The 18,004-nt window shown below is 42.1% G+C and overlaps 1 protein-coding gene across 5 annotated transcripts; it reads right to left on the bottom strand.

The window, feature by feature from the left end:
- Positions 1-471: 471 nt before the first annotated feature.
- On the bottom strand, positions 472-16,010 carry LOC119263898. Of its 5 annotated transcripts, none has more exons than XM_037540788.1 (7): positions 15,936-16,010; positions 15,016-15,095; positions 9,408-9,507; positions 6,810-7,016; positions 5,411-6,487; positions 3,644-3,812; positions 472-2,014 (listed from the first exon to the last, which is right to left on the bottom strand). In XM_037540788.1, the coding sequence occupies exons 3-7, from the start codon at positions 9,415-9,417 to the stop codon at positions 1,927-1,929; spliced, it is 1,551 nt and encodes a 516-aa protein (XP_037396685.1). In that variant the 5' UTR covers positions 9,418-9,507; positions 15,016-15,095; positions 15,936-16,010; the 3' UTR covers positions 472-1,926. The 5 variants fall into 5 exon arrangements, with proteins under 5 accessions (XP_037396685.1, XP_037396684.1, XP_037396686.1 ...); XM_037540787.1 differs by having other exon boundaries at positions 15,667-16,003; XM_037540789.1 differs by having other exon boundaries at positions 15,883-15,996.
- Positions 16,011-18,004: the final 1,994 nt, after the last annotated feature.

Genomic DNA, 18,004 nt, shown 5'->3' with positions numbered 1-18,004 from the left:
TAGGCTCATGGTATAGCTGTACAATTCACAATGTTACCCTGTTGCTTTTTAAGTGAAATACTATCCATTCCACAGCATTTACTTTCCTATTTTATGGTCAATTTCTGTTAAAACAACAGCACAATTATTTTATTACTGTTTAATTCACAGTATAAACCGTTTGCATTTAAGGTGAATTTCTATCAATTCCACATAAATTATTACCATTTTTTATGGTTTATTCCTGCTAAAACAACAGCACAATTATGTGGCTCATCAGTATGACTGTTAATTCACAGTTTATAACTGCTGCTTTTAAGGGGAATTCCCATCCATTTCACATCATTTATTACCTCATTTTAGGGTCAAGTCCTGTTAAAATCTGAAATAAGTTTTACAATGAATTACCAGCACCTGTGGATGTCACAATATTACTAGAAGGCGGGCAAAAACATTACACTTATTACCAATATTAAACACAGAAGCCAGCTATTCAAACCATTTTTTTTATTGTCTCCAAACAAACAAAGTGACTGCGGAGATCACTAAAATCAGCAAACAAACATTATATACAATGCCCTAATTATATACATTAATGAGCACACCACACCCATTTTGAAAAGTTAAATTTTGAACAATATTTTGATTAGCACATGTTATTTCCAAAATGTGCATAGAGTAAGTTTAATACAACATCTGTTGAGCTTACAACAGAAAAGTAAGGTTAATAATATAACTTAAAGGTGCACTGTGTAATATTTTTAGTAGTTCATTTACCGTTACCTTTTTCAGAGTACTTACCACCACCGAATTGCACTTTTCATACATGAAAAGGGGGATATTCTCCATTGTCCACTATTTTGAATATCCAGAAATAGACAGTTTAGCTGCAAAACGTACTGTACTTTGGTCATACTAGTGAATATTACTTCATTATTTATTAAATATTCATGAAAAGATTAAATTTGGCAGTAGACAGCACTGTTTCAACGAGCAGCATAGTTGTGATACCTACTCTGGCCACCTTCCTACACAGTGCAACTTTAAATGACCTGTTTTTCCATTTTTGTTAAATCAAAAGTAAGTACACTCACTTTTGCACCACCATAATTGCACAAAAATGGAACACTATGTCACTTATGCTATACTATTAACCTTACTTTTCTTTTGTAAGCTCAACAGATGTTGTATTAAACTTACTCTACGCACATTTTGGAAATTACGTGTACTTATTGAAATATTGCTCAAAATGTTACTTTTCAAAAGGGGTGCAGTCATTATCGGTGTTCACTGTATAACACAGTAGGCAGCTATTCAAGCAGGACTTAAAAACAACAGCAATAAAATCTCCAAACATCTCCGAACCTGTATCAAATTTTGAGGATGAAAAAATAGAATAAACAAACAACCCCAACATCTCAAAATAAAAAAAACAAATAGTTACTGTGGATGTCAGATTATCACCGAAATCCAGGAGCCAACAAAGACTCGCTACATTATATAAAATGCCCTCATTATATACATTAATGAGCACACCCCTTTTGAAACATAACATTTTCAACAATATTTTGATTAGCACACAAGTTATTTCCAAACTGTGCATAGAGTAAGTTAAATACAACATCTGTTGAGTTTACAACAGAAAAGTAAGGTTAATAATATAACTTAAATGACCTGTTTTTCTATTTTTGTTAAATCAAAAGTAAGTACACTCGCTATTCAAGCAGGACTTAACAGCAATAAACAGCAATAAAATCCGAACATGTATGAAAAAACAGAATAACAAAAAAGGACAAAATAAGTTTTGGGCAAGTGGGGCAAGTGCAGGGCAGAGTGTGTGGGTCGTTGCGGTGTGTGTGTGTGTGTGTGTGTGTGTGCCTATGAAGCTATTGCATTGCTGGAGTGGGTATCCAGACTGTTAATTAGTCTCTCTCCACTCATGATCTGCTAGACCCTAGGGTTTACCGTCAGTTGCTTCTTGGTTTTTTTCATCTCAACCTTTGTACCCCTCTCTGGATTGATGTTGAAGAAACACCTATGTAAACAAACAAAAAAAAAACGTAGTTGTTTTTGAAGCACCCAAATACACATGGTGTACTGAGTACCGACATCATGGATAACAGAGAAAAAGGTAGGTATTTTACACAGAACAAGAAAACCCAGCAGTGCCTCTACTTCCTGCGCAAACAGAAGCAAGCCAGTGCCCCACCACCCATCATGATCACATTCTACACAGGGAGCATTAAGAGCATCCACTCCAGCTGTATCACTTTGTGCGGCAGGAGCTGTGTGATGTCCAACATCTTAGGGTACCGCAACTATTATCTAAAGCACAACATTCAAGAAGCCGTATAACAAAGTGCTTAACCAAGACCTGGGCAAAGCACTGAATGGCAATGCTGTAATGAACAGGACAAGTGCACTATTTCAAACATTTAGCCCATTTTCTGAATTGTCTTTAACAAAGTAGAGTGGTATTCACCGATTTTGTTGATGTTTGCTGCTTGGTTTAGCCAAATAATGGAGACAGTTGCAAACATAAAAAGGTGAGGACCACTCTACTTTATTGCAGACAATTCAGAAAAGGGGCTAAATATTTAAAATGGTGCACTTTAAAGGGCAAAGTGCATTGTGCAGAAATGATGCTGAACAAGCCATTAAATAAAGAGAACACCAAAACAATGCAATGGCATACTTCTGTGATACAAGCCTGTCCAAGAAACACTCGTTGTGAATCCATTGTGCCTACTGTTGTGCACATTTAGCAAGCAATGGGTAGAAATTAAAGGAAATAACCAAAACAAGCCCCAAAAACAGTGTTATTCTGCAGGTGATGGCCACAGCTTCTTTCTTTTTTTCATCCTTTCTGGCTGATTTTTTGGTCACAAGTAAATTTTGTCAGTGTCCCAACCCTGGAGGTACAATGAGGCGGTGTTTATCACCCACTGAATTTGATCATCTAGTGCTACTCATCCAGGATGGCACATCAATGTGCGCTGTGGAAAGAAGGTTTGCCGTGTCCCCCAGCATAGTGTCCAGAGCATGGAGGCGATGCCAGGAGATATGCCAGTACATCAGGCGACGTGGAGGAGGCCATAGGACAGTAGTGAGATCACCATCTCCTTCCTTGAACAAGGTGGCACCGAAAGAGCACTGCCAGAACCCTGCAAAAATTAGCTTTGCAGGCCACTGATGTGAGGGTTCAAATGATCCGAAACAGACTTCATGAGGAGGGTAAACACAGGCCCCAGGTGTGGATACCAGGCCTTCATGCACTCCTCATAAAGTCAGTTTCTGATCATTTGACCATCAACATTCACATTAGTGGACTGCAAATCTCATTTTGTAGTGATTTTCCTCTGCCACCTGGCACAAGAAAGGGGATGGCGATCCCGCTGCTGGGTTGTAACCCGTTCTATGGCCTCCTCCATGTGCACTGATGTACTGGCATGTCCTGGCATGTCCTCCATGCTCTGGACACTGCTGGGGGGCAGAGCAAACCTTCTTTCCACAGCACACATTGATGTGCCATCTTGGATGAGTAGCACTACCTGAGAAAATTCAGTGGGTGAAGTGTTTTTTTTGGGCGTATTTTGGTTATTACCTCCAATTTCTACCCATTGCTTGTTACATTTGCACAATGTACCCCCCAACACACACATACCTCTGAAGGAACTCCAGCGTTGATCTCAACTGTACTGGATAGTGGATGTTCAGGCAGTAGTAGCTGCCGAACATTACGTTGATGGCAGCGATGAATTGGGCGATGTTGTCATTAACAATTTTGCCGTCAATGCTCAGCATGAATCTATTGGCACTGTAGCAGGAGGCTCCTGTAAAGATTTATGTTAGACGGGTCAAAAAAGGTGTTATTTTTCTTGATTTATCTTTAAAATACATGTTGGATTTATGTTTGTGTGTATTGATATGTTTTTAGTGTTTGGTTTTACTTAAATTTTTCGTGTGGTGTGCTGTGCTGTGTAATTTTGGGTGTTTTTGATTTCTTTTGGGGCCGTCTGATTATCTCCACCTGAACCTAATAACTGTCTCTTTAATCAGCCTATCAGCGTGGAAAGAGAGCGCGGGTGCTCGGGGACTCTTATTTTAAAAGCGGACTTTTACAGGAGGGGAGAGAGATCCGGGGAAGGATTGGTGGCACAGGTGTGCTGCGGGTGTGGATAGTGCAGCAGAGGCGGAAGCAGCCGGGAGCGTGGCTGGAACGCCAGCAGGATTCGGCGCAGCATTAGCCGGCAGTAGGGGCTTGGTCCGAGTGGCGTGTGAGTGCAGCGGCTGGCAGCAGATTCAGGAGGAACTGCTGGAGTGTGTGCATGCGGTGACGTCAGCGGCGGCTCAAAGGGAATGCTGGATAGAAGACCGAGGGTCATCCTATACACCACAGGCGTGTTGCTGCAATTTCTGGGTAGTGGTTTCGATCACTACCCGGAACTGTGTGAGTACGAGCAGCTGTTTTACAGGCGGTGTATATTTTAAGGAACCAGGAGTGCTGGACTGCCATTGCTTTTATTAATTAACCCTAAATACTCTGACTACACTCGGAAACCCTCTCTGTAGCCACTAGGCTAATTTAAACCCAAGCTTGAGTACACAAAGGACATATTACTGGTCAGTCTTTTCTTTTATTTTGTCCTAGAGCGGCGTGGTGAGACTCAAGGGAGCCGTGTCTACATTCCCCTGGTCGTTATGGACTTCTTTTATTGAAACAGTGAACCGGACTTTCCTTTCTTTTAGTTCCTGTGTATTCTTGGTTCCCCTTTGTGTTTTTTTTGGTTTATTTGGTATTGTTCTTTTGTTTTGCGTTTTTGTTTATTTATTTTCCTGTTGTTTTGCTTTCGTTCCCATTAATCTACCGCAACGACCTAGCTTTTAGTGTATATATTTGCTCAAAGTATAAAATAAAACATTGCTTGTTTGAGTATGCTGTCTCCTGTTGGGATCACTGGCTCATACTCTGTTCCCTCCCAAACGAATTTATTATTTCTTTACTAGTGTGGGTGAGTCGTGTGGAGTTTGGGTTAGATTGGGTTCTGGTGGTACATCTTTCTCTATCTCAATGGTTCCTAGGAGTAGTAAATTTTAATAGTAGGTTTTAAGTGTTCTAGATTGTTTTAAAATTCTATTCCTAGGGGCTATGTGATATGTTGGAAGTCCCTGGTTATTTTAGGAATACATACATGGTTTAACACTACCTTATATTTAACTAACCCACGCGACATTTAAATATCAGGTATTACAGGATTGTTAGTAGTGAAGGATCACCGCTCATCTGTTGAAAAGGTGCAGGATTTAGTTTTACTCAAGTAAAGCTATTTTGCACAAGGAATACCTGAAGTGTGCAGATTCTCTCCTTTTTTATATTACATATGTGTAAAATTATTCTGAAAAGGAGGGAAAACAAACAAAAAACACTTACCACACACAATGATGCATGGCGTCACCGGCAAGCAGTCCACCTGAACGTCGGCTGCCTGGTTGGTTTCTTCAGTGTAGTGGAACATGGTTGCCTCGTCTTCATTAAAGTAGGAAAGCAGCAAAAGCAGCATATCCTTCACGTCATCCGAGCAGCCCTCCAACTGCCCTCTCTGGAACCTTAGCTTGGTCAATGTCTCAAAGACACGCCTGGTCTTGTTTGCACAAACAGTTGCCATGAAGTTTAGGAGCTGTTTTCCCTTTTTTCCCACACTTTTCAGGAATGTCTGCGTCAGTGGCAGTCCTGTTAGCTCCTGGTAGTGGGCAGAAATCCCAATTTCGTGAAACAAAAAAGGCCATTCTTCTCTCAGTGTTTGAAGAGCTGTTCCATTGTTAATTGCCTTACGCTGTGAATAGTACGTGGATTCCATCAATTCCTTCACCTCGTCTGGGTTGAAAGTGGCTTGTTCCCAAAGAAACCTCATTTTTCCTTTCTTTTCATTTTGGCTTTCCAGGGTTTCTGTGACTGGCATGAACTTCATGTCCCACTTAACACAGCCATACGTATCCTGGACTGACGCTTTCATTACTGCTGGGACCTCATCTGTGTCAGAGTTTGACAACGATTTGCGTTTATGTATTCTTGGGGTTGCATGGCGCTTTTTGTTGTCTATACGGGCTTGAAGCTGTTTAACAAGGCTGTGGTATCCGGTCCCCACAACGTCCCCTTCGATGACATCCTTCAATGACTGAGGATACTTGCCAACTAACTTTTTGGCGATTTCTGTAGAAGCATGCTTTGTAGGAGACGGACACGCCTTCATCATCTCTGCTGCAACAATTCTGATCATTTCTCGTCTTAAACTCGGGATGGGCCTCTTGCCTCTCTCCAGACATTGCATCAGAGCCTCAGGAAATCTTTCAGTAGGAATTTCAAAGTGGTCAACCCAATCGGCATTAAGCAGGTTTCTGGGTGATGGACAAGGTGACAGGGAGGAGCGAGAGGAGGTAGAAGAGGTGAGAAGGGATGATGAAGTTGAAGAGTTAACATCTGGCTGGCTTTGGGTTCCAGGGCCCTGAGCTGTACAACAAAAACGATGGATTGCTTCATTTTCATTTGTTATTCAATAGCAATGGTGTGCGAAGGCCTTAAGGCAAAATATATTCTGCATAGAATTGTATTCAGTTTAGAATATAACGTTTAAAAAAAAATTAACATGCATGACCAAGTAAAATGTGTGCCAACAGATTTCAACTTGTATCTGATAGCTCTGTTGTGGTGTAAAAGGAAAGCATCTGACATGTGCAATTGGCTATTAACTACATACACATGATAAACTATATCAAACAACCACACTGACATCTTTGGTTATGTAAAGTGCTTTCAACTGAGTTGTACTTACAGGTTTGCTTCCAAGAAGCTACAAGTTTTCTTGCTTGTATTGGCCGTAAAACACACAGGAGATCAGCCTCTTGGACGAATTGGAAATCGTCAATGGTCCCCACTCCCAGAGACTGCAGTGTCTCCTCCACAATATTCAGAATGGATTCAGGGAGGTCTGGTAGAACAGTTGAAATGGAACTTTTGATGTCGTCTCGGTCGTCCATTTCTAATGGAAGAAAAAAGTTTTGTTTCAGTTTTAGTAAATAGTTCAAGTTTCAATTAGGCCTATTGTGCCAACACACCATGTTTCAATGGAACAAATTGGTATCCATGTTTCCAGTAAGAAGGTAATGGATAGAAATCAGCTAAGTCGTAAATGTTAAGACAGCATATCTCTTCATTTTCTTTCTTTACTGAGTACATGTGGAAATGAGGTAGGAAGACTGTCCTGTATTTTGACACTACAAAATAAATTGTGTGATTTCTTAACAAAATGAGCCCAATTTCAACAAAGTTCACAGAATCGTTTCCGATCACAAGGAACTGTCCTTTTTTGTACAATGTACCCTTGTGGGACATCTCAACTGCAACCTTTGTGTCTGTCTCAGTAAAGCCAAACTCCCTGACAGCATCCTGGATTTCTTCACTGTAAAGTGCTACATAGAATGGAGAACTGTCTTTAACATACAGAATAGCCTGGCCGAGGGAGTCCGCTGTAAGATAAGCCTGCAGCATTTGATGTCTTTGAGAGAGAGTCAAGCAGAGGTTTTTGAAATTCTTCAGATTCCTTGCACATGTCTTAAAATAACTATGCTTACTCTCAAATCTCATCGTCCAAAGTCTAATCAAGGGCCCAAATTTCAGAATAAGTGCTGGATAATGACGTAAATAATGATGCTTTGGTTTCAGTGGTGTGCTTGGAAAGAGAGATTTTCTTGACTCCAGATACTCTTGAATGAGAATGTCAAGAAATGCGACCTGTGAGACAGATATTTTCTGAGCACAGACCATGTCCACAATATCCTTCAGCTGCAGAGTCAACTGCCAAACATCATCAGCTGTGTCTTTCACTCTGTCACCGATTAGAAGAGGCAACACCCTGAGAAAATTCCAGTTCTGTATCGCCTGTCCTGACAGCTTTTTTGCAAGAGGTTTTACTCTGCATGGCTTTGTAGAAGCATCAGACGAACAGTATTTAAACTGACAAATGCGTCGATTGAGAGTAGAATAAGAGAACCATTTCTTTTGCTTTATGAAATATTTCAGATAAAGCGCTATGTCATATGCCAAAATGCCTTCAAAGATGTCATGTCCCAGACATGGAGGCAGTCCTGGCTGACAAACATGGAAGTGGTGTAAAGAATTGAAGACTGAATCAAACTTTACTCCTTCAGGAGCATCTTCATTTTGAAGGCGCTCAAGAGCGGAATTGTACTTGTCAATTGTGCGCACTGGTCCACATACATTCGGATCGTCACTCTGAATATCTTTCCGGGTTACCAAGCAATACCGACAAAAGTACTGGGACGAACTGAAATTTTCTGACAAACCACCAATACAATGGGACCCCAAATTGTCACCAGCAATACAATATAATGTTCCACGTACAGTTCCATTTGTGGACAAGATTCCAGTCTCCTCCAACTCTTTCAGGTCAATCACCAAATCACTGAAAACCTTTGAATGCCCAAATGTTTTGAAGTCTTTCTCTCGGCACAGTAGCACAAGTGACATATGGTCAGTGTCAGACCTCACATGTGGTGGTAAATTGGCAACGGACACATAAACAGCAAGCACTTTATGTTTTGCCTTTGCAGAACCAAGGGGATTGGCAACTTCAAACGCATCCTGATAGAGCATAAGTTTTAAACTGGATGGATTGTTCTTGAAAAACTCGCTCTGTTTAAATAAGCTACCATCACTAATGTCACTCAGAACCCCCGTCTCTGTTGACTGTTCTGTCACATGTGCACTCTGATCTAGCCAAAGCTTAGATTCTGGCAAATGTCTCAGAGTGTCTTTGATGGGAACATAATAAGCAAATCGGTCTTTTCCATTTTCATCTCTTCCTAAGAGTAATTTCTTTGGCTCCACATAATGGAACATTTTTTTGAAAGTCTCAGTTCTTGAATATACAGTCCTCATTGGTCCTGTGTGGCACTCAGTAAAGAGATCAGACTCTTTCACAGAATCACAAACTTTAGTTATGTCATCATTGGAGAGTGATGTGTCATTTTGTAGTAAAGAACGAAGTCTGTTCAAAGTATATGCCTGGCCTAACTCGTGAATGTTAACCATCTCCTCAACAATACTTTGAATGGTTGAAGCAGGAAGCAGAAACTTTCCCTGCAATTTCAAATAAAACAAACTCACATTTCTCAAATACAGATCACTAAAATCTCCTGATGTATCCATATCCTCATCCTCTCTACCAGTCTCAGTCACATCTTCATTCTCTGTAACTTCAGAGTCAGCAGTAGGCATAGCTACAACTGATGACTGTCTCGGTAAGTCTCTGTACAGGTCATTAATGCTGCTGTCTGTAATATCTCTGTTTTCTTGAAATGTGAGATGTAAATGATGATTTGATTTTGAAAATACTTGAACATCCACTCACCGGACAGCATACTTCATGTCCTTCCTCAATATGTTTCTTCAGATGACCCAAAAGATCCTTGATTGTTTGGCTGTGATTGATGCACAAGGCAACTGGGCACCTGTAAGCACCAGCGGCAACAGCGGCAACATTAACATCAGATTCCGGCACGTTGTGTTTGCGGTAGAAGTGTGTTTTAAATGCACCATACCTGAAAAATGTCTTGGTGCAACCAGAGCCATAGCACTTAAACAAACAATGTGGCTCTTTTCTATGAAGTTTGCAATGAAGAACATAACCCCTCAGTGTTTTCAATGACTTTCCACAGAAATTACACTGCCACATTTCTAGCTAGTCGAAGTACCGTAAAGATTTTTCTTTAGTACCCACTGGGCTTCAACATTAATTATGCAAAACAATAGGATCACTGAAATACACACTAATACAATATACAATATACAAGTTTTAATCGCGAATTAAGTCTGTACAAAGTAAATGCCTGGCCTTACTCAACAGTTGTGCATGCATATGTACGAATTTCACACATAGCCTAGGACACGTTTTTTACCCTGAAAGCAGCCCAATATAAAACAAATGACTATATTACCTCAACAGAAAGAACGGTAAAGAGGAATTCTATCTGCTACCGATTTGAATAATGACAAGGTATGCCTGACTAGCCTAGCTATCGCTTTGAAGCTCTGTGGGAATTAAACTTTGCAGCATCACAGTTTGCAACTTGCCCGTTTAACACCAGACGAACGACAGTGCAACACAGCATGGGGTTTGCCAGGCTAGTTTGCACGGGCATAGTTTGCAAGCTAATGAGAAAAAAAACGAAGTCTGTAGAGTGTACACACCACCTTACTTAACGGTTTTACATTTCATCATCAACAGCAAAATTAAAACCATTAGCAAAACAAAAGACAGGCATACGGACGTGCTGACAGTTTGCTTCAACTTTGAAAAACTTCACCTTCAAAGCAAATATCCACCGCCCTGACGAAGAACTCGCTGCTTCTCTCTCTCAGCAGCGATGTCTGATTTAGCTGGACGCAGAAAAGTCCCGCTTCGTCGTCTTCTTCTTTTTTTGGGGGGGAGGGGGGTTAAACCACAGACTTGGCGGAAGATTTTGGCTCCATTTTCATTGAATGAATGGGAACGGCGACACAGCGTCCATCTTTTTTACAGTCTCTGGGTTAAACGTACATTGTCTGTTGCTGCTTTTTTTTTTTTTTTGATCTGTCGAGTGTCCTGATGCCTAATGTAATTATACAGTAATATGCTGTTTTTAATATTACAATCTATTACCATTGCCATTTCAGTTTTTCACTCTATAATTCACATCTTAAAATAGTAAAAAATATCGTGGACAGCATGTTTTTTATTTAAGGTATTTACACCGTGAATAATACAGTAATGTGCTATTTTTAATATGACTGTCCAATGCTGTCACCGTTTCAGCTTTTTACCATATATTTTACATGTTAAAACAATTAAAAATAACATTTCTTTACCGTTTTTTAATTTATGGAAATTAAATGTTTATTCTACAACAATAAGCTTTTTCTTGCTTTACGGTTTATTTCTGTTGCCATTTCACAGTTTTTCACTGTAATTTTCACGGACATTTTTTACAGTGTACCAGGAGACAGGCCAGTACACCAGGAGACGTGGAGGAGGCCGTAGAAGGGCAACAACCCAGCAGCAGGACCACTACCTCTGCCTTTGTGCAAGGAGAAACAGGAGGAGCACTGCCAGAGCCCTGCAAAATGACCTCCAGCAGGCCACAAATGTGCATGTGTCTGCACAAACGGTTAGAAACCGACTCCATGAGGATCGTATGAGGGCCCGACGTCCACAGATGGGGGTTGTGCTCACAGCCCAACACCGTGCAGGACCCTTGACATTTGCTAGATCGCCACTGGCGCCCTGCGCTCTTCACAGATGAAAGCAGGTTCACACTGAGCACATGTGACAGATGTGACAGAGTCTGGAGATGCCGTGGAGAGCGATCTGCTGCTTGCAACATCCTTCAGCATGACCAGTTTGGCAGTGGGTCAGTAATGGTGTGAGGTGGCATTTCATTGGAGGGCCGCACAGCCCTCCATGTGCTCAACAGAGGTAGCCTGACTGCCATTAGGTACCGAGATGAGATCCTCAGATCCCTTGTGAGACCATATGCTGGTGCAGTTGGCCCTGGGTTCCTCCTAATGCAGGACAATGCTAGACCTCATGTGGCTGGAGTGTGTCAGCAGTTCCTGCAAGATGAAGGGATTGAAGCTATGGACTGGCCCGCCCGTTCCCCAGACCTGAATCTGATTGAACACGTCTGGGACATCATGTCTCGCTCCATCCACCAACTTGCACCACAGACTGTCCAGGCGTTGTAGGGAGGTCATACAGGCACGTGGAGGCCACACACAATACTGAGCATCATTTTGACTTGTTTTAAGGACATTACTTCAAAGTTGGATCAGCCTGTAGTGTGTTTTTCCACTTTAATTTTGTGTGTGACTCCAAATCCAGGCCCCCATTGGTTAATAAATTTGATTTCCATTGATGATTTTTGTGTGATTTTGTTGTCAGCACATTCAACTTTGCACAGAACAAAGTATTCAATGAGAACATTTCATTCATTCAGATCTAGGATGTGTTATGAGTGTTCCCTTTATTTTTTTGAGCTATATATATATATATATATATATATATATATATATATATATATATATATATATATATATATATATATATATATATTTATTATCCCATCGACCCACTGCATGGGAGGGGCAGTAGTAGGGGTTCGGTGCATTGTGGATCAGGCAGTGTCCAAAGGTGTGGGCCTTGGCGTTCTGATCCTCGGTTGCTGAAACTGGCTTTTGGAACTTGGAACGTTACCTCACTGGCGGGAAAGGAGCCTGAGTTGGTGCGCGAGGTTGAGAGATACCAGCTAGATATAGTCGGGCTCACCTCAACACACAGCTTGGGCTCTGGGTCCAATCTCCTTGAGAGGGGCTGGACTTTTTTCTTTTCTGGAGTTGCCCATGGTGAGAGGCGGCGGGCAGGTGTGGGCTTTCTCATAGCCCCTCGACTCGGCGCCTGTATGTTGGGGATTTCCCTACGCCTTCGGGTTGGGGAACGGGTCCTGACTGTTGTCTGTGCTTATGCACCGAACAGCAGTTCAGAGTACCCAGCCTTCCTAGAGTCCCTGGGAGGGGTGCTTGAAAGTGCTCCTCCTGGAGACTCGATTGTCCTACTGGGGGACTTCAACGCTCACGTGGGCAACGACAGTAAGACCTGGAGGGGTGTGATTGGGAGGAATGGCCTCTCTGATCTGAACCCGAGTGGTGTTCAGTTTTTGGACTTCTGTGCAAACCACAGTTTGTCCATAACGAACACCATGTTCGAACACAAGGATGTCCATAAGTGCACTAGGACACCCTAGGCCGCAGTTCAATGATTGACTTTGTAGTCGTGTCATCGGACTTGCGGCCATGTGTATTGGACACTCGGGTAAAGAGAGGAGCTGAGCTGTCAACTGATCACCACCTGGTGATGAATTGGATCAGGTGGTGGGGGAAGATGCCGGTCAGACCAGGCAAACCCAAACGTATAGTGAGGGTTTGCTGGGAACGTCTGGCAGAAGAACCTGTCAGATTGATCTTCAACTCACACCTCCGTCAGAACTTTGACCAGATAGTGGGGGAGGTGAGGGACATTGACTCAGAATGGGCCATGTTCTGCTTCTCCATTGTTGAAGCGGCTGACTGTAGCTGAACTACTAAGCTAATCCTCGAACCCGGTGGTGGACACCCCAGGTGAGAGATGCCGTCAAGCTGAAGAAGGAGTCCTACCGGGCATGGTTGGCCTGTAGGACACCAGAGGCAGCAGGCAGGTATCGACAGGCCAAGCGATCTGCGGCTTCAGTCGTTGCCAAGGCAAAAACCCGGGTGTGGGAAGAGTTTGGTGAGTGAATAAGTCGGCTCCGAAAAGATTCTGGCAAACCGTCAGGCCACTCAGAAGGGGAAAGCAGTGTGCCACTAGCACTGTATATAGTGGAGATGGTGTGCTGCTGACTTCGACTGAAGACGTCATTGGGCGGTGGAAGGAATACTTTGAGGACCTTCTTAATCCCACCAACACGTTCTCCAGTGAGGAGGCAGAGTCTGGCGACACGGGAATAGGCTTGTCCATTACTGAGACCGAAGTCGCTAAGGTAGTTAAAAAGCTCCTTGGCGGCAGGGCTCCAGGGGTGGATGAGATCCGTCCCGAGTTCCTCAAGGCTCTGGATGTTGTGGGGCTTTTCAACATTGCGTGGACATCGGGGGTGGTGCCACTGGATTGGCAGACTGGGGTGGTGGTGCCTCTTTTTAAAAAGGGGGACTGGAGTGTGTGTTCCAACTACAGGGGAATCACACTCCTCAGCCTCCCTGGTAAGGTCTATGCAGTGAGAGTTGGACTCCGTCAGGGCTGCCCTTTGTCAACGATTCTATTCATAATTTTTATGGATAGAATTTCTAGGCGCAGTCAGGGGATGGAGGGTGTCCGGTTTGGTGACCTCAGGGTCACATCACTGCTGTTTGCAGATGATGTGGTCCTATTGGGGACATCAGGCCGTGAACTTCAGCTTTCACTGGATCGGTTTGCAGCCGAGTGTGAAGCGGCCGGGATGAGGATCAGTACCTCCAAATCCGAGGTCATGGTTCTCACGCGGGAAAGGGTGGAGAGCCCTCTCTGGGTCGGGGATAAGCTCTTGCCTCAAGTGGAGGAGTTCAAGTATCTCGGGGTCTTGTTCACGAGTGATGGTACAAGGGAGCGGGAGATTGACAGGTGGATTGGTGCTGGGTCAGCAGTGATGCGGGCTCTTTACCGGTCTGTTGTGGTAAAGAAAGAGCTGAGCCATAAGGCAAGGCTCTCGATTTACTGGTCGATCTACGTTCCCACCCTCACCTATGGTCATGAGCTTTGGGTAATGACCGAAAGAACGAGATCGCGAATACAAGCAGCCGAAATGAGTTTCCTCCGCAGGGTGGCTGGACTCTCCCTTAGAGATAGGGTGAGAAGTTCGGTCATCCGGGAGGGACTCAAAGTAGAGCCACTGCTTCTCCACATCGAGAGGAGCCAGTTGAGGTGGTTCGGGCATCTTGTTAGGATGCCTCCTGTATGCCTCCCTTGGGAGGTGTCACAGGCAAGTCCACCGGGGAGGAGACCCCGGGGAAGACCCAGGACACGCTGGTGTGACTATATCGCCCAGCTGACCTGGGAGCGCCTGGGAGTGGCTGGGGAAAGGGAGGTCTGGGCCTCATTGCTCAGGATGCTGCCCCCGCGACCCGAACCCCGGAGAAGCGGAAGATGATGGATGGATGGATGGATGGATGGATGGATGGATGGAGATTATATATATATATATATATATATATATATATATATACATATATACATATATATACACATATACACACACACACACACAAATATATATTCATGTTTATATATGGAGAGAGAGACTGAGGTGCATATATAGACATATACACATACATGCATGTCATTTATAACAAATACTAAACAGAAAACATGTAAAACATGTAACGATACACACAGATGTAACTCAGTACCAAACATTCACCTCATTCAGGAGTTTTGTCAGACTTCTGAGGTTGTTATCCATGCCATCCATGTTTCTTTTCCGACACTATCTCCATTACACTGGGACAGGGGCATGAAAGTTGCAGAGATTGCAGGGGTTGTCATACACTAAATTCTCATGACAGTATTAATGCTGTGAACTAGTCATTAACAATATGTAAGCAATATAAACAGTTAACATTTCTGTACTGAAGACTAGAGTTAGAAGTTGTGAAAATGAGCACTGGTTAGATTTATACTGTGTTCAACCCAGTGTGTCAGCCAGAACACCACTTGAGGCCTCAAAGATTTAATAGCAGGCATGAACATTGATGTTACATAGTTGTGGAAGAGAGACTCAAGATTATAGAGCTGTGAGATCAAGTCTGTCACCAATGTGTAGTCTTAAACACAAATTTAAATATAGCTTTAAATATCGATGCTGTTCGTGGATGACAGCATATATAATAAACAGAGAAGTCTCAAATATTGTCAACTATTGTCAAAATGTCCATGCAATAGTAAGACCAATACACTAGTCCTTAGGCGCCATCTAGTGGCAATCTCTGGACCTGACTCAATGGCTGGACTATATCAGCAAAGAAATGCTGTGACCACGACTAACATCGTGTAAACTATTACTTTAACTCACCAAACATGTTCAGAATATATGCAAACTCAAGATTGAATACACAAAAAAAGCATCTCTCCTGACTGACATTAAACACAGTATAAACAGCAGAGAATTATGCTAAATACTAGCACATGAAAGTGAAACGAAACTTGCACAAAAAGAAAACAGAGTAACGTGTCCACTCATTAATGACAGTAACAACTGCAAGCATAAACTAATATTTCCCTTTCCTACCTAAATACCAGTATAAATGAACATATATAACTTGCATGTTATCACTAACGCACAGTCTCTGGTTTTACGACGAACGGAATTATACTGTGTAGGCAACACGCAGCGCTATCTGCTTCCTGCCAGGAGATGACGTCTGACATACGCAGCCGCGTGACCTATATCTTCAGCCAATCATGCCGAAGCAACTGGATATTCGCGTTACAAGGAAACACACAAAATAATAATCAAATCATTCGCTAATCCGCATAAATCTTCTTGCACTACTAGACCTTTTGAACAGGTAATAATTTAATACCATTCTGTAATATTTTCGATTGAACACAAATCAAATGTTAAATGCAGTTTGACTATTCAAGATAAATTTAGAGATTAGTAGAACATTTATTCCCTGTAAACCTTACATGCATTCCATCTCAAGAAGAGAGGATCTGAAGTTAATTCTTATATGTTGAACTCCTACCATGTGTAAGAGCAAGAACAAGGGATAAGGAACTTCCGCTCAAAAAAAAAAAAAAACATAACTACATTTCTCCAGTCCGCTATTTTGTAAGGAAGGTACACCAGTAGGACACTGGGTTGAAAAACCACATTAATTCCAAAGTAACCGTTCTCATTAAAGTTACATAGCTCCAAATCTGATATGTATCTGGGGCCACCTATAGAGATGACTCATATCTGTCTTGAAAAGATCAGATTTGTGTCCAAACAGCTCAGAAAGCACATTAGGGCAAGAAACCTGATATGTTACTTTAAGCTGGTGCTATGAAAGTGACATTACAATCCACACTTATTACCAGAAGAATGTGGTAATTCCAAAGCTGGTTTATGAGGAGCCTGGCCACTTTATACCCTCCTGTTATATCAAAAACAGGATGGCAAAAACAGCAGAGGGTGAGTGAGTCCTAAATGAATGGGAGTAAATGGAGCTCAACGGCTAAAACTGATATTTCACTAAAAAACAAAGAAGACTCACCTATATGTTTCCTTTATCTACAGCAAACGGGTTTTTGGCAGCAAGGGGCGGTTTTTACTGCCAGAGATTGATGATTGATTGGCGAGCGGAGCAGCTCATTGGCTGTTCGTGCTCACTGAGACGTCATGAACATACATGAGGTGCCATTTTAAATTACCATAGCTCGAGTTTTAAAGCTCTTAATATATAACAGCAGTGTTAAAATGTTTTATGTTTTCCAGGGTTCTGGAATTGATTAGATTCTTTTACATTAAAAATGTTTAAGCATTTATAAACTATGATTTTGCTCAAATGCTCCATATCAACCCATTCATTTTGGACTCACTTGTAAGCGCCCTCTAGCGTCTGAAAAACTCGGAAGACATTGCAGAGTGGTCATTCTCCTCTCTACAAGTTCTCCGATGATGCACCGAGTTGTTTGTCAAACACCATAAAACTAAAGAAGTTCATTTTCACATTTTTTGCTTCCGAGGTGTTCAAAGGTCTCATTCTGCCAATTCCTACCCTGACACACGTAGTCACATTCTAGTGACAATTTGAGCAGATTTTGTGATGGTACTGCTCACGTTTACCACATCAGGCTTTCACTGCATTTGTTGTCCAATAAAAAAATCTTTGTTCGAGTTCGTGGAAATAATAATGGTTGTTACAAATGTTTAGATTGCATGAACTTATAACACAACTAGTGAACAAAAGGGAGTGGGGACAATAAAATAAGCTACGTGGCTGCTTTTTTCTCTGCACTGATGATGCAGCTGATTGAGGTGGTCATTTGATGTTGTGAGGGATGAATTAAAACTATTTCGCATCCACCCTACAAATGTTATGTGGTCATATGTGTCCCTGACCACCTTCTAAGGTGGTTTGAGTGGTCACAATTAGAGATTACAATGCATCTCTGAGATACATTTGTGTACCCCGTTTGCACCTCTTGCCCACTTAGTGCAGTTCCTGCACTGTTCCAGATTTATGCAGAAAAAAATACTGCACATAAATAAAATGAGCATAGACATAAGCACATGTGAAAGCACATATATTTTGTCTTAACTGTCTCAGTATTTTTTCTTAAGCTACAATGTAGTGCACTTTTTTCACTAATTATATTGGTACAGGTTTTAAAATCTTCATCAATATCATATGCATGTTTTT

The sequence above is a fragment of the Pygocentrus nattereri genome, chromosome 8, assembly GCF_015220715.1.
Source record: "Pygocentrus nattereri isolate fPygNat1 chromosome 8, fPygNat1.pri, whole genome shotgun sequence".
NCBI lineage: Eukaryota > Metazoa > Chordata > Actinopteri > Characiformes > Serrasalmidae > Pygocentrus > Pygocentrus nattereri.
The sequence above is the reverse complement of the archived record's forward strand: the minus strand, read 5'-3'. Positions and strand labels throughout refer to the sequence as shown.